Source organism: Diadema setosum, chromosome 19 (genome assembly GCF_964275005.1).
Source record: "Diadema setosum chromosome 19, eeDiaSeto1, whole genome shotgun sequence".
Classification (NCBI taxonomy): domain Eukaryota; kingdom Metazoa; phylum Echinodermata; class Echinoidea; order Diadematoida; family Diadematidae; genus Diadema; species Diadema setosum.
In genome coordinates, this window is record NC_092703.1 from 29857767 (window position 1) to 29874419 (window position 16653).

The 16653-nt window shown below is 39.6% G+C and overlaps 1 protein-coding gene across 1 annotated transcript in view; it reads left to right on the forward strand.

The window, feature by feature from the left end:
- The window catches only part of LOC140242412 (DNA polymerase zeta catalytic subunit-like), a 38248-nt gene extending 26070 nt beyond the window's left edge, over positions 1 to 12178 (forward strand). The window contains exons 22-36 of the mRNA XM_072322148.1: positions 14 to 129; positions 915 to 1033; positions 2301 to 2419; positions 2837 to 2978; positions 3559 to 3803; positions 4224 to 4367; positions 5752 to 5821; positions 6641 to 6748; positions 7228 to 7337; positions 7758 to 7872; positions 8256 to 8393; positions 9025 to 9215; positions 9724 to 10027; positions 10838 to 10999; positions 12020 to 12178. Of these exons, the coding sequence (XP_072178249.1) occupies positions 14 to 129; positions 915 to 1033; positions 2301 to 2419; positions 2837 to 2978; positions 3559 to 3803; positions 4224 to 4367; positions 5752 to 5821; positions 6641 to 6748; positions 7228 to 7337; positions 7758 to 7872; positions 8256 to 8393; positions 9025 to 9215; positions 9724 to 10027; positions 10838 to 10999; positions 12020 to 12178 (2242 nt within the window). The remainder of the gene's footprint in view (positions 1 to 13; positions 130 to 914; positions 1034 to 2300; positions 2420 to 2836; positions 2979 to 3558; positions 3804 to 4223; positions 4368 to 5751; positions 5822 to 6640; positions 6749 to 7227; positions 7338 to 7757; positions 7873 to 8255; positions 8394 to 9024; positions 9216 to 9723; positions 10028 to 10837; positions 11000 to 12019) is intronic.
- Positions 12179 to 16653: the final 4475 nt, after the last annotated feature.

Here is a 16653-nt window from a genome sequence, read left to right on the forward strand (position 1 = left end):
TCTTTTTTTGTAGGCATGATCCTGACATTTTGGCAGGATTTGAAATCCAGCAGCTGTCCTGGGGTTACCTCTTCCAGCGAGCTGCTTTCCTGGAGGTCCAGCTCTGTCAGCAGATATCAAGATTACCAGGTATGACATCACTGCTTTCTTCACCTCAGAGATTGCAATGAGAGTGTCCTGTCCACCCCCAAACTGATGCCACTATTTTCTGATTTACACCTGAAACACAGGAGTTTCATATCAGTAATTGCAAGCACAGTCTCGGCAAAGCAATTCATCTGCTTGTTCCATCCAGATTGGTCCAATTGTTGTGATGTTGCATTAGAACTTGAATTACTGATTAATCCCTATGCATGCACTGGACTTGTGCTGTCACTGCCTGGTATATATTTCATCTCCTATAGCGACCAGGGATGACATCTTATAGCGCTTTGTATCTAGTGGAAGAGGAGCTATGAAAATACAATGTATCAACTGTTATTATTATCAATTATGAATTTAAATCAGCCATAAGTTCAAGAGTGGGATCAATTGTCTGTAAGGTCTTAAAGCCAGTCTTCGTTTGATGCTGTGTTTCCATTCTATAAACCTTCCATGTGATGATTAACCCATTGGTCATGGTAACTGGGTGGGTCATGTGGAAAGTCTATGGGAATTTCACAGGCTTGGGGGGATGTGTTTACCTAAGATTACCTGGTAAGTTATGTGGACAACACAATGGAAAGGACTAGAATCCATCAATCTCAACTGCACCCAACCCCTGTTCTCTCCAAGGGCCATTGCACCACCATCTACAACAGCCTTGTGCTGATGAAGGATGGTCTTGGTACTCGGAAGTACTACACCTAACGAGAGATAGCAAACTTTTCATTTTGATCATGCGAACTCACAAATTTCTTTGGTTCTCATTGCAGATGATCCCAGGGAGAGCCATTTTTCTGCTGACAAGGATGCGTACGGTGCCGATCACATGTCTGAGATAACTATCGCTGGGAGGATTGTCCTGAACCTGTGGAGGATTATCAGACACGAGGTAGCCATTCAGAGCATGGACGCTTCTCTGTTCAAAGCAGATGAATCATGATGTTGATAGTGATGATGATGATGATGATGGTAATGATGGTGATGATGACGATGACGATGATGATATGGTGATGATGATGATGATGATAATGATAATGACAATGATGCTGCTGCTACTGATGATAATCTTGATGATGATGACGATGATGATGTGGTGATGATGATGACGATGATGACGATGATGATGTGGTGATGATGACGATGATGATGTGGTGATGATGACGATGATGATGTGGTGATGATGACGATGATGATGTGATGACGATGATGATGATGATGATAATGACAATGATGCTGCTGTTGCTGCTGCTGATGATAGTCTTGATGATGATGGTGATGACGATGATGATGATGGTGGTGATGATGATGATGATAATGACAATGATGCTGCTGTTGCTGCTGCTGATGATAGTCTTGATGATGATGGTGATGACGATGATGATGGTGGTGATGATGATAATGATGCTGCTGCTGCTGATGATGATGGTGGTGATGATGATAATGGTGATAATGAGGAACATGGTGATGATGATGATGATGATGGGGGCGATGATGATGGCAGTGTCGGTGATGATGATGATGATGGTCAGGATCATGACATACAGTAAGATTTGTTCATTCACTGTACTTACAAGGAGCAAGGATTTTTTGGTCAGACTAGGTCGATTGTGACAGTAGGATTCACTGGGGCAGTTCTTTGGTTTTACTGAGAATCTTTATCAGTCAGGGAGAGAGAAACAGGAAATTAAACACAAAGGATGACATGGGTCAAAGTTGAGTGAATTGATGTGGAGAGGAATTGATCAACTTATTAACCCCTTTTCTGCTGGAACCCAGTAAGCTCTGTACAAAGTCTTAGGGAATATCCAGTTCTCATAAGGAAAGGGTTAATGTTTGCAGCTATGCAGTAGAAAGACCAGAGATTCGTTCAATGAACAGGTGCAGGGGATTGGTTTCCCAACGGTTGGTTGTACTAGATGGGAACTACTGGAACTACATTGTACACAGTTATGAATTTAAATATGATGTGTATGTGTACTGTGTTTTTGTTTCAAGTAATAGTCAAGCATCTCTGCAATACTGTAGGTGAATCTTTAACGTTTTCTTGTTTTAGGGTGTCTTATGCCAGAAATGTGTTCTTGTTTGTGTGTGCCTCTGTCATTTTTTTTCCCTTTCTTTTTGAGTAATGCTCTCAAGCATTTCTACACCACTTACAGGTGAATCTCAACATCTACACATTTGAGAATGTGGCCTACCACGTACTGCACCAAAGACTTCCCCTCTACACATTCCGCACCCTGACGGACTGGTTCGACCACATCACGGCTTGCTACAGGTATCTGCTACAATTTTCTTGTGTGTTTGCAGTGCTGTGGACATCATGATCTGTTATGCTTTTTGTTTTCACTTTTCATTTCTTGTTTGAAATAAAAACAATACTGAAACCTGCCCCTATCCACATGTTCGATGTTCAACCTTCAGCTGATACAGTACCTTGTATATACGTCTTCCATATGTGTTAATGCTACATGTATGTACATTAGAAAAGGAATGATTAATGTTATATGACAAATTTTGTCAGTGCCGTTGCTTTGTGCTGATGAACACAATCCAAACTTATATAACAGTCAAGTTAATGTGCATCTCAGAACAAAACTGAGATAATTTCTTCTCACAACACTGTCCCATAACCAAAACCAGTGTAAAAGCTTAAACTTTGGTCTGTGTGAAATGCATCTCCACCCAACAACAGGTGGAGAACAATTGAGTACTATGCAACTAGGGTCCGGGGGAACATGAGACTGATTCAACAGCTTGACCTGATCGGAAGGACCAGTGAGCTGGCCAGGCTCTTTGGAATCGAATTCTATTCAGTACTCTCCAGGGGTTCTCAGGTATGTCCAAAGTTTTCACCAGACCTAAGGTCCAGTTTGTGCCCTGTGTGGCAAACTTCTGCAGTCTTTTACCATCTGCCAAATGTAAAGCTCTAATTGTTGTATTTTGAAAGCAAACATGTAAAACCTTGTGAAGTATATATAACGTTTCCCCCTTACCATGAGGTCCAGTTTGTTATGAATATTGCAAATTTGTACACAATGACAAATTTATCCCAAATTTCCTTTTCAGAAATGCTCTAAGTATTAAAGCCAGTTTACTTCACTTTTGTACGTAAACAGAACTGGGGGCATTTCATTGAGTGTTTTGTCAGATATACTTTCTGTCAAATTGTTATATGCTACTGAAATCCTTGCACCTGTTTGGCTGAGAGCAGATTTGTCAGACAAATTTGTTGGGCAGAACTCTTCATGAAATGCCACTCTGATAGATTCTTTTCTTTGTTGTTGATGTTCTTTTTTGCTTCTTTCAACAAAGAACTTTGAAATAGACTACTTTCCCTGGACAGTTTGCCTATTGACACTGTAGTAGTTTCATTTGCCATGAGGTTTTTGTTCTGGCTGTCTCTCTCTGCGACAGTACCGAGTTGAGTCGATGATGCTGCGGCAAGCCAAGTGCGCCAACTACATCGCCGTCTCACCCAGCGTCCACCAGCGCTCGCGGTCCAAGGCCCCCGAGTGCATCCCCCTGGTCATGGAGCCTGAGTCGCGCTTCTACGAGGATCCCGTCATCGTGCTCGACTTCCAGTCCCTCTACCCGTCCATGATGATCGCCTACAACTACTGCTTCTCGACCTGCCTAGGACGGGTGGAGCACATAGCCCAGTGAGTTGGCAGTGAAGGGCTTTAACCTCATCTGTGATACCATGGGCCACCTGCTTTGTGTACAAAGTCACTAGCATTTTGAGAAAGTGATCTTTGGTAGGCTGGGGTTGGATGGTGGATATTTGTGCATTAATTGCGTGGTATTTAATTGATTGATAATGAATATGATTGTTTACAGTATATCTATCACTGTGCTTATGCATGTTGTGTGATTTGTATACGTTTTGTTTTCCAGTGTACATTGTATAATACTTGGATGGATTCCATTTAATGTTCTGTTTAATTTTTGAAGTGCAGAAATCTAATCCAATTATGATAAAATATAGTATGATGTAATATGATATGATATATGATATAATTACACATTAACCCTGCAACTTGAATAATTTTCCTCATCTCTGTGACTCTTAACCCACTCAGGGGAGGGGAGTACACCCTGGGCTGCACCAGCCTCTCCTCTCCTCCCAAGCAGCTGGAGCATCTTCTCGCCTCCGACGGTCTCCACATCTCCCCCAACGGTATCGTCTTTGTCAAGCACAGCGTCAGGCATGGAGTCCTGCCAAGGTGAGAGGAGCCAGGATAAGTGACTCGCAAAGATGGAGAAGATTTTGATCCTTTTTTTTTTTTTCTTTTTTTAGTTGACATCATGTTAAAGGCATAATGTACCATTTGCAGATGAAACAAAAACCCAGCATTAGTGCTTCAAAATAGTTCTAGAATGTAAGTTAGGGATTGAAACAACCAATGTAAAAAATTGAACCAGTATGGTCAATGCTATTTAAATTATTGTAAAATATACAAAATGTGATCAATAGTTATAATAAAAATGTTTCCAGACTTAACTGTCTACAGTTATGGTTTGTTGAGAAAAATAGTAATATCTCCTTATATTTTAGGCTTTATTGCAAAAATTTTATATGGTAGGATGTTTTGTGATACAATTGACCTACACATATGCATCAAAAGTTTTTAAATCACTGCTCCCAAAGGTAATCTGGACCTTTTAGCTGAGTAACTGAAGTGCTCATTTCCAAATGTGATAATCCACTTTTCATCATTTTTCACTTTTCTCTTCCCCCACAGAGCTATGCTTTGTCACCATGCACACATTGATTTTATTCCTGTTGAATGAATTTCAAATTAGAACATGAAAATTTAAGGGCATTAAAAGAAAAGAGTTTATGTCCAAAATGTGATGAATCTATTTTTATTTTTACTTTCCAGACTGTGATGAATCCATATTCATTTTCAAAATTAGATTATGTACAAAATACGAAAATTCAAATCAATATTTAAAAAAAAGTTAAGGAATCTAGATCTCTTTCGAAAAGTCGTTTTGTGATCCTATGATGTAGATGTATTTTGTGCTGCCTTTAAAAGGGATGGTATAGTTTTGGTTGAGAACAGGATTCAGATTTTGACTGTGAAATAATAAGAAACCACTTATGATATACGAAAGAGCATACAATTCTAATTGAAATTCAAAGTTTATTTGATGAAAATCGGTTTTGAAATGGCTAAGATATCAAAAAACAAAGTTAAACAAAGTGGTCATAATAAAAGGAGAGTCCCGCCTTTTTAAGGACCTCTTTGTTTTTGGACATCTCCGCCATTTCAAAACCAAATAAACTTTGAACTCCTCTTAGAATTGTGTGCTTTTTCATAAGAGGTTTCTCCTTATCTCACAAAAAGTTGGAAACCTGTAGCCCCATCTCAACCCAAAACTATGCCATCTCTTTAACTCTGCATTAGAGAATTTGCAAATATATGAGAAGTAAAAAATCATTCTTTTTCTCCATTTTGTCTCAAATGGATTTAATATGATTTTGACATAAACTGTTTAATTTTTAATCCAACTAACATCAATTTATAATATTATAATAATATGTTGAAGTAACAGTCTGCTTGTTTTGTGTCATTCCTTGTGTGTGCTCGCATGATTTTACAGGATGTTGGATCAGATTTTGAACACTCGCATCATGGTGAAGAAAGCTCTCAAAGATCACAAGGGAGACAAGGTAACCAGCCATCCTCTACGTCTCCTTTTAACCTTATCTCACTCTTTCCTTATTTTATCCTCATTTTGGATGGCATTCTGTCCTTTCTCATGTACAATTGATTCAAACATGTGTGTCTTTTCTATTGTTTTGCTGTTTATGCTGCTTTTTGTTTCATTTCTTTCGTATCGTCATTACTGTTGTTTTATCACAATCTTTGTCTGGTCCGGAGGTGATATCATAAACCCACAATTGAACCCACAATAGTCTGCTTATCTTTACCCAGTGTTTTGATTGATTCCACTTGTTCTACCTCCATGCATATGTACATACCAAAACAAAAAAACACAAAAAGACCCAAAACCACACATAGACACACACTCGCTTTCTCTTTTCTCTCTACCTATCTCCCAACAATGTGCTTATATGGTAGTATTTTACTTGAAATGTTTTTGATACAAATAATGCCCCTTCTGATAACATAATCCTCTTCATATATTTTAGAAAACAATCCTTCAATAGATAAATCTTATCACCCACAATGTATACTGAGTAATCTATTCACACGCCTATGAGAGTGGAAATCTGTGGCCATATAGTAAAGGGAGTAGACCTCTGGGGGCATTTCATGAAGCGTTTTGTTCGGATATTTTTCTAACAAACTGTTACAAGCTACTGAAATCCTTGCATCTGATTGGCTGAGAGCAAATTTGTCCGACAACTTTGTCGGACAAAATGCTCCATGAAATGCCCCTCTGATGTCCATTGTGGTGCTTTGACAAATTTGGTAAAGATGTCATCATCTCGTGGTGTTTGTTTCTGCCGGTGATGTCTTGCCAGGTGCTGGAAAGGATGTTGGACAACAGGCAGCTTGGACTGAAGCTGATTGCTAATGTGACCTACGGCTACACATCGGCAAACTTCTCTGGCAGGATGCCCTGCATCGAGGTGAGTCTTGGGATGTGAGGCTGTGTTGGGCCGTTAAGGTCTGTGCTTCTGATCGTTTCATGCTGTTGGTTGAATGATGATGCTGTCAATATCATTGATTTATGAATTTGTTCTTGTAATCGTTTCTTCTTTTTTGTGCTTATCATCAACACATGCATCTGAACAAAAAATAGAATTCTGAAAATATCATCAGACAATCATACCAAAAGACCAGAGCCTGATATAGTAGCAAGTCTCCAATTTTGATGGGCTGGATGCAAAAAAGTTTGATGTCATTGACTAAGAGCAAATTTACACTAATATTGACACTTTACCCGTTGAGGAGGAGTCCCAAGTATACGTGGGCAAGTGTGTATGGGAAATATGTGTTGTAGCAAATTCAGCCCGTCCTCAACGGGCTAAAGAGATGTAATGTTCTTCTGATTGAAAAAGGAATGATTTAATGTGTATTTGTGATCTATTAACCTCTCCCCTCCCAGGTTGGTGACAGTGTGGTGAGAAAGGGCCGGGAGACACTGGAAAGAGCCATCAAGATGGTAAACACCACCCCAAAGTGGGGGGCTAGAGTGGTCTATGGCGACACAGACAGGTTAGTTCTTTATTATGATGTATCCTGTAGGTAGGTAGGTAGTTAGATATACATAGATAGTTAGGTGGATGATTGATAAACTGAAAGATTGGTGAATAAGGCAATTGATAGTAGAGAAAAAGGTGTTTTCTGATACAGGTATGGGTAAGGTGACATAGGCATATTTTTAAAACAATAGAATATATGAGCACAAGATTCACTGTGTTTATGCGAGCAAATGGTAAATACCCATGACGAAAAAGAAAGAACATGAATAAGAACAGAGCACAGTTAGAAATATAATGGAATTCACTCTCTCAGAACTGAATGCTATTCTGTGGATACTTGGAAAGACAAATTGCCTGTTCTGTTAAAATCATTCGTGCAGGATCCTGATGCTCAGTACTTTATCATCTTATTTCACTCTTGTCCTCCTTCCAGCCTGTTTGTTTTAGTGAAAGGTGTCACCAAGTCAAGAGCCTTTGAGATAGGCCGGGAGATTGTTGCTGCAGTGACAGCCGAGAATCCCAAACCAGTGAAGCTCAAACTGGAGAAGGTAACTAAAGTTTCCATGTTTTTACCTAAGATATAGATAGAATATGAATGCCAGCATAAGATTCTTTACACATGCCTGGACCTTCCCTGTTCCTTTTCCATTTTTTTTTTCAACGTGTAGAAGGATTTGCTAGAAGTCATATAAATCTAAGATTCAAAATTTGCTGCAGGTAGTTTAGTTTTCATTGAATTAATAACCTTGTTTGATGAAATAATGCTGTGACTCGATTCTTCCCTAATTCTTTGGCTGTCACTGTTGTCAGTTAAGAGTGACTTGACGGAGATTTCTTACTAGATTGACATGATATAAAGACTCCCCCTTCCTTCGTGGATGCATCACAAAGCTTTAACCCCCGTCCTGCTCTTTTTTCCATCCGTATCAAGGTGTACAAACCATGTGTACTCCAGGCCAAGAAGAGGTACGTTGGCTACAAGTACGAGTCACCTGACCAGGCAGAGCCAGACTTTGACGCCAAGGGCATTGAGACTGTCCGGAGAGACTCCTGCCCAGCAGTTGCCAAGGTAACAGGATAAATGCCCTCTCTTGCTGTTTTGAGATGTTTGCTATTGCTGAATGCATGTCACTGTTTTATCTCTTTTCTTTTTTTTTTTCTTGAATCGCTCACAGAAGATATTGAATATCATGTAAAATCATTAAAATGATCCTAGCCAAATTAGTAGAAAATTTTTAGTCCATTCAGTCCATACGTGATTCAAGGAAATACATTTCTGATAGATGAATTCTGAAAGGCTCTCGGACATATGCATGTCAAATGAGTTTGGATGGTGACGGATTTGTTGGGTTCGTGAGCTGAATATATAATAGTGGATATTCCTCTGGAGACAATTTATTGGATATGTATTGCTTTTAGTCATGATAGCTTGTCTCATGAAACTTGTGGAGGCCTGGGGTTACGAGTGATGTATATATCGTCGGTTGAGAATGATAAGGGCGTTAAGTTGTCACAAAACCCATAGTGTTCGAGACAACTTAAACGCCCTTCTCATTCTCAACAGACGATATGAACATTTTGGGATAAAAAAGAACAAACGGAAAAGGATAGGCCAAATATGCTTAGACTAGATAAGCTTTTGTCCTGTACGAAAAGGATTTAAAAGATAATGGGAGGTTGTGACATTCTCCACTCTACAGATGTTGGAGCGCTCCCTTAAGATCCTCTTTGAGACCAAGGACGTGTCAAAGGTCAAGCGATACGTTCAGCAGCAGTTCCAGAAGCTGAGCGAGGGTCGTATCGGTCTCCAGGATCTGATGTTTGCCAAGGAGTATAGGGGCCGTCAGTACTACCGACCCGGTGCCTGTGTGCCTGCCCTGGAGATAGCCAAGTGAGTGATGCCAAAACTTACTGTAAACTTCTTAATTTTCCCGCAATTAGATATGTGCACTCAGCAGCTTATAAACATTAACAGGCGCTTAAATTTGTTCACCTTGCACAATATTGCTTACTCTTATGTTTTCATACAATAGATTGTTTCTGTTATGTATGAACATTTATGGATATTTCTTTTCGTACATCCTAGTAACAAAACATTTCATTCACCTGCTCCCTCCCATTCAGTTCCATAGGCAGGAATTCACTTAGTTGGTGCCATAGGTAGGGCAAGCCTCCGGCAAGCTATGTTGTCGTTAAGGGCAACTTTTGTGAAGAAAGCATGCATAAAATCTGAATACATTACGGAACTGGTCTATTCACAATTCACAAAGAATACAGAATTTGATGTGACATTTCCATGTATAAAAATAGATGTACTGCTTGATTGCCCTGAAATTTAAACTTTTGGAGAGGGGACAGGCTTGCTAAAACCAACATCTCTTCATCCCTTTCAAATTCAGGCGAAAGCTATCAGTGGATCGGCGTTCTGAGCCCCGTGTCAGTGAGCGTGTCCCCTACGTCGTGGTGCATGGCAGCCCCGGCCTTCCCCTCATCCAGCTGGTCCGCACCCCTCAGGAGTACCTGCGGGACCCCTCCTACAACCTCAACACCCCCTACTACATCACAAGGCAGATTGTCCCGGCCCTCAACCGAGTGTTTGGGATGATGGGTGTGGACACTCTTGGATGGTACCAGGAGCTGCCCAGGGTGATGCACGTCAACACTGCCCCCACGAAGGCCAAGTCCTCCGGCAATACCAGGAAGGTGAGAAAGCCCTGTGCTACACCCCTCTCTGTGCCACACCCCCCGTTGTGCTTCCACCCCTCCACATCCCTCTTGCGTGAGACACAGAATTTCCTTCACCCATTCATTGTTATTTCATAAACATATTTCATGATGTTGTGGTCCTGTTCTCATCCATCACTGACAAAGGCAGTGGAGCTCTCTGCATTTGAAGAGACCACAGTTCCTTGAATGTGATTTGCACATTCCTTGCATTACCAGACTTAAAAGATTTGACAGCGATTTCATTTTGACAGAAATTTCATTTAGATTTCATTTTCCTTGTGTTTTGATTATTTAAGTATCGATATAGAATTTTATAAAAGGGATAAGATAGAATTAATTTTGTTAATCAAAGGGATAGTATAGTATTTGTAGAGGTGAGGATGCAGCCTTTAAGTTTTTGTGAGATACTTTGTAGAAACCACTTCATGAAATGTTAAAGAGCATACAATTCTAAGAGGAATTCAAAGTCTATTTGATGAAAATCGGTAAATGGCTGAGATATTAAAAAAAAGTAAAACAAAACAATACTGATAAAAGGTGGGACACCTTTCATTAGGGTCGCTTTGTTTTTGATATCTCAGCCATTTCAAAACTGATTTTTATCAAATTAACATTGAATTCCTCCTAGAATTATACGCTCTTCCATATTTCATAAGAGGTTTCTCATTATCTCAAAAAAATCATTGCAAAAAAAAAAAAAATTGGATACCTGAAGCCCCATCTCAACCAAAACTGTTCCTTCCCTTTAAGGCTCATATTTATTTTATCTTTGTTTTATGTTGTCAGGGAACCATATCCCAGTATTTCTCCAGTCTGAACTGCGCTGGCTGTGATCGTCTGACAAAGTCCGGTCTGTGTGAGTCCTGCAAGGCCAGTCCCCAGACCACAGTGACCTCACTGATGAGGAGAGTCCAGGAGTGGGACCGGGCCAGGGTGCAGATCAACAAGGTGGGTGTGGTGTCCTCTTGTCCTCGGAGGAGTTTAAAGCAGTGGGTTGGTTAACATTGGTATTGCCTCTGGTGGCTCTATCAAAGAATATAATGACGGTGGTTGCTATGGTGACGATGGTAGGGATTCATTTAATGCTTACTTCAACAATGATGAATGTAATAATTAATAATTTTTTAATAATAATTGTTTTGGATATAAACTCCAAATTTTATTGTCCAAGAATGGAAATTCATTTTGCCCAATTGATCGTGGGCCCGGCAGCCACTGAGCAGCGCTAGATCGACGTTGCTCTAACCTTTTCAACTGTTGAACGGCAAACAAGGTAGCAGCAACTCCCATCTTTTAACGTCTTTTGGTATGACGCGGCCGGGGTTTGAACCCATGACCTCCCGATTGTGATGATGGGAACTAGTTTGATGATGAGTAAATGGAAGAGGCATGCAAGAAGAATGATTACCATGATGATGAGGACACAGATGCTTAGTTGGATGGTTTTAGTGACCCTGCTGCCATCTTGGTGAAGATGATGATGACAATGATGACGATGATGATGATGGCAATGCTGACAATGGTGATGAAGAGGCAGAAGAGGAGGAGGGGGGAGGAATGTGATGATACTTTGCGATGAAAGTGATGAATTCAAGGATTGGCATAAGGCTGCTTTTAATGTATATATATTTCTCATCTTGACGAGTGTCACAAAAATATGTATGACAAGGATGATGCTACTGATGGTGTAAGACTGTGACAGATATGATATGAATAGTCATAATGTTCAAGCATTTAGAATTTTAAGTAGTGACAATGAATTTGAAAAAGCTATCACCATAACCTGTTGACGATTAGTACTGAGTATTCTTGGGCAGGTCTCTAGGGGAAATGCATGTTGTAGCAAAACCAGCACATCCTCAATGGGTTAAGGTGAATACAGTTGAGTAATTTTTGTCTAATATCTATACTTTACTGTCAGAATTGTTATCGTCATTTTGTATCTCACTATCAATTCCCCTTTCATAGGTGTGCTCTTCCTGTTGCGGTTTCCGAGACACCAAGCAGCACTGTGCCACCATGGACTGCCCCGTCAGGTTCGAGCTCGTCAAGGCCGAGCGCAAGATGGACCGGGTGGAGCACTTCATCTCCCTGGTCCAGTCCATGACGGCCCAGGCGGCTACGTAGGCATCTTCACCATCACCATCATCCGTGCCATCGTCATGGCAACACCATCATCTTTGGTGTGGCAAATTCAGATGAGTCCTCCCATGTTTCTCCCTCACATCTCAAAGATTATTCCAAGTATTAGTGAGCTTTAGATCTCCGACGTGAATGCTAAGACAATGCCTCCTCCCGGGTTGGATAATGAAACAGCTGCCGTGCGCATGTGCAGAACACCATTGTTATGTCTAATAGTGTCGGAGATTTAAAGCTCGTTATTCTTGTCACATGCAGGACTCTTGCGGAAAATGTGAGATCTGTGCAGAGTCTATAAGATTTCATAATCTTCTGTGATGCTTGTGGATGACAACACAGCTTGGAAAGCATTCAAGTTCTTCAACAACAGCGTTAGTGCTGTTTGTGTTCCTGAGTCTTGACAGTGTGAATTTGATGTCAGGCATTAATGATACAGAAATTTTAGCAATGCAGTGTAAATTTTTGTATTAAAGAATTGCACAGTCGATGTAACATTTTTTGTACAGAGTGGTTCATGTGATTTTCATGTGGAAATTCAAGTAACATGAATCTTGTCTGATTGTTTTTTTTAAACTGTAAATAGTTTTTGTAATGCTCGAGCACATTTGAATATAGTATGCTTGTGTAAAGAGTATGTTTGTGTTTGCGTTGGTGGAGAGTTTTGATAATCCATGTGGGAATGTATCAAAATATGGCTGTCAGCCCGTAACAGTTTCAGCCAGAATGAAAACGTTGAGATAGAAGAAGTGGTATCTACTTTTAATACTCAAATCAGTGGTAAGCCTTTGTGCATTTGTGCAGGTGTTACGATGGGTATGTGTGCACCATGTGGTGGTTGCAGTATTCCTTAGGTATCAAGTTTAGTCAATCATGGTCACATTGACTGCAACAGAAAGGAGGCCATGGCTTTGCAGTAAAAATGAATGGTGTAAGAGTTTGTAGCTGCCTGAATTTTGCTTTCAGGCTGAATGTGTAACCATGATAAGAGCTGTAACTTGTCTTGCCTGACTGAATAATTTGCTTGCCAATAAGACAGTGATTGGCTGCTTTCTTCTTTTTTTTTCTGTTTTCATGTCAGAGAAATTTCCACGGCATTCATCAAAGTTTTGGGTTTTTTTCTCCCCCGAGATAAAGCAAACAGTAATCCCTTTCCATGTAATATCAAATAATGGGTTGAAAACTCTGTATGAAAAGTGATACATGTCGGAAACAAAAGCACCTGATTATACATCTCGCTTGCAAATGAAAACAAAAAATGAAAAATCAGGAGGCGATTGGCGGCGTTGTGTTACTCCATACTGGACAACTCATTGTGTGTTCTGTTTTCTTTTGATTTATTTGATTTCTTGTGTATTGCTCTGAATGGAGACTGTAGTTCATACAGCTGCTTGCCACCAATGGTGTGATTGTTGTTGTTTTTTTCTTTCTCAAAAGACAGTAGACAAAGTATTGTGATGATGTTGAAGAGCAGATCAACTCATCTTTTGCCAAGAAAAATGTTGTTGCGGTGGAGACGTGCGGTTCCGTTCTTCCATTTGATGGTCACAGCATGATACACATATATATTGTGCTATAATCAGAATCACAAGAGCGAATGGCATACAATGTAGGATACCTTAGCTCATCAAACCACAGCATACACATCAGTATGTGTTCTGATATCTTCATCCAGTTACCATGGAGATGATAATGTGATTCATCATCATCATCATCATCATCATACCAGTTTTTATCCGGGTCTGTCCCCGATAATGGGGAGTGGCCGGAATTACCTCACAGCTTTTCACAGCAATAGCTCTCACACCTATTTTGAAATTGAATATTCACAAGAGAAGTTCTCTCCATCCTGGTATGAAATGTTTGTTCAAGTGAGTAGCGGAGTTGTACTGAAGGTCACGGAGTACGTTTGATGTGGCTAAATACTTCAGGTTTATGTGCCAAGTTGCCAAAAAAATTGTTGTGGATAAAATGCATTTATACAATATCTTATTGTGAATTCATTACTTTGCAATACACGAATTCTGTAATACATGAATTATTAGCAGAAATATTCCTGAGATTAGTAGGCACTGCATTTACTGCCATTGTGTTTCACCTCGCATTGTATTGATTGTCAAACATCACCTTCCGAAAGAATATGCATGCTGCTATCAGTGTGCATAATGCTGCATTGTTCATTTTCATATGATATAATTTCCACTGCTCCGACAGGATACTTTTCTGTTTGTACAAATGGGTGCTTGTATGTTATATTTTGATATCATAAACCGTGAAAAAAAAGAAAAGAAAAAAGATGCTGTTCCTAGCAGAAATATTCCTGAGAGAAATTGTCTTTGCAGTGCTGACATGTTCATTCATATTTTTGTCTGGTAAATACGCAGATATAGAATGCCAGTATTTTGCAGCACAATATTTAATGCTGAATGCCATATGGCAGATAAATGTGATAATCTTTTTACTGTAGTTGATATTCGGTTGGATTGTTTACTGGAAATCATGCTAAAATGAATTGACATCATTAAGAAATTATTCAATAGTTGAAAAAGGGAAGGTGGGTATTAGATCAAGTTTTCACATCTTAGAGACTGGTGAATTCTTTCTCAATGAGAGCCTTTTTAGAAAATGTTAACTGGATTGCAAGTTGAATTCTTACATCATGAGATCATTTAGAGAGTAAAGTGATTACTAGTTGGTATTGCTGTTTCATTCATGTGCAAGAAAGAAACTGAACTTTATTGGTGTTTTTTCATTTTGTTGTCTTTATACAATTTGTGTTCTAGAAACAGCATACCTGTTGGTTCTGTGATGGGTTTGAGGGTTTATAGTAAAGGAAGGGAAGAATCAACATGATTTATCATACCATAAATCTCTTGTCAAAGTTATAGACTGACTGTCGCAAAATGATAGCAGAGCACACAGTATCTGGAGATGGGAAAAGAGCAGCCGTCCCCTCCACACAATGCAAAATAACTGATAAGCACTTCTTCCTTGATTTCATTTGTGTTCCATTGGTTTGTTTGTTTTTTATTTTCTGCCTATTCTTTCATGATCAGAGCGCTTCTTCATTTCTTCGTTATTTCTCAGAAAAGAAAGAGTACACAAAGTGTGGACCTGTAGATTTAAGAAGGATATTAAATCCTTGACGTTGCAGCAATAAACTCTTTTCCATGCACTCTTTTCAAGGTTGCTTTCATTTCAAAATGCATGGATAGCAAAGAAAAAATACACTCTTGCCAAAATCAGCAAAACTGTAGTGAGTATTGTGTGTCTCTCAGATATTTTCTTGTAGTTCGAAAGTTTTGATTTTTTGTTTGTTTGTTTTTTCATTTACTTTTTTTAGTATTTTTCTCTTCCTGTTGAAGTCTACGTTCTGTTTTGGATTGATTCTTCCGTGATGTCACTTCTGTCTTGCAAAGTTGTTTATTTTAGTCTCTTTTTTTTTCTGTGCCTATAACAATGCCAATTACCACATAGAAATACCCTTCCATTCTGGGTTAGTGGCATATGCGAGAGTCACTACCATTTCTTGTGTGTTACTGATGCAATGTGGGGAATATATGTTGCTGTTGTGCATGCATACATTTGCTCCATCTATCCATGTTGGTGTAAGGTTTTGCACCAGTCACCCGTTCAAATGTCCTGGTGTTGTGGAGTTCTGTTCATCATTCTTTGAGGTTATCATTCCTAGATGACATTAAGTGTAGGTACCTCCTTCTGCCGCCATTGAGAAATATGCAGTACCATTTTTATGTGTGTATATTCAGTGTCACTGCACTATGGCGTAACTTGTCCAATGCTGTGTGCAAGACAGGGCAGACTGAGCAATTTTGTGTCTGTCCCTAGTCTTATGTGTGGGACTACACAGTGTAAACACTCCTCCCAGGGATCATGTTTGATGATGTTTCATTGTTGTTGTTGTTGTTTTCTGTGAACTCTTTCCATTCATGGACTGTCTGTATACAAAGAAAGGACCCCAGATTTGTTTTTGTTTAAGTCTATGCAGACTTTATTATTATTTTGTTGTTGTTGTTGTTGTTGTTGTTGTTGTTACTGGTGTTTATGCAACAACTTTTGTGAGACAAATTAGGCCTGTGAATTTTATCACAGAAAAACCAACAAACAATATTGTTACGTATTATGAGCAGACCGAACATAAAAAATTCTGTATCATGACATTCGGATGCGGAGATGTAAATATGTAAAATATATTTTTCCATGTTGTTGAATGGTAGAAGCGCCACAAGAAGCATTATTGCCAATTTGAAGAGGATGGAAAGGATTTCAGAGAGTGATGAGGCGACACTTTGATAAAATCAGCGCACTCAATTCTGATCATGCGTACCTCCTTTAGCCTCCCCCCCCCCCCCCCCCTTAGCCCCGTGCCCTGGCTTCTTGGGAGTTTGAGGGTTAATGGTCACAGCACTGTATTCAGCATGTGAGGACACTTGTCACTTGATAGAGTG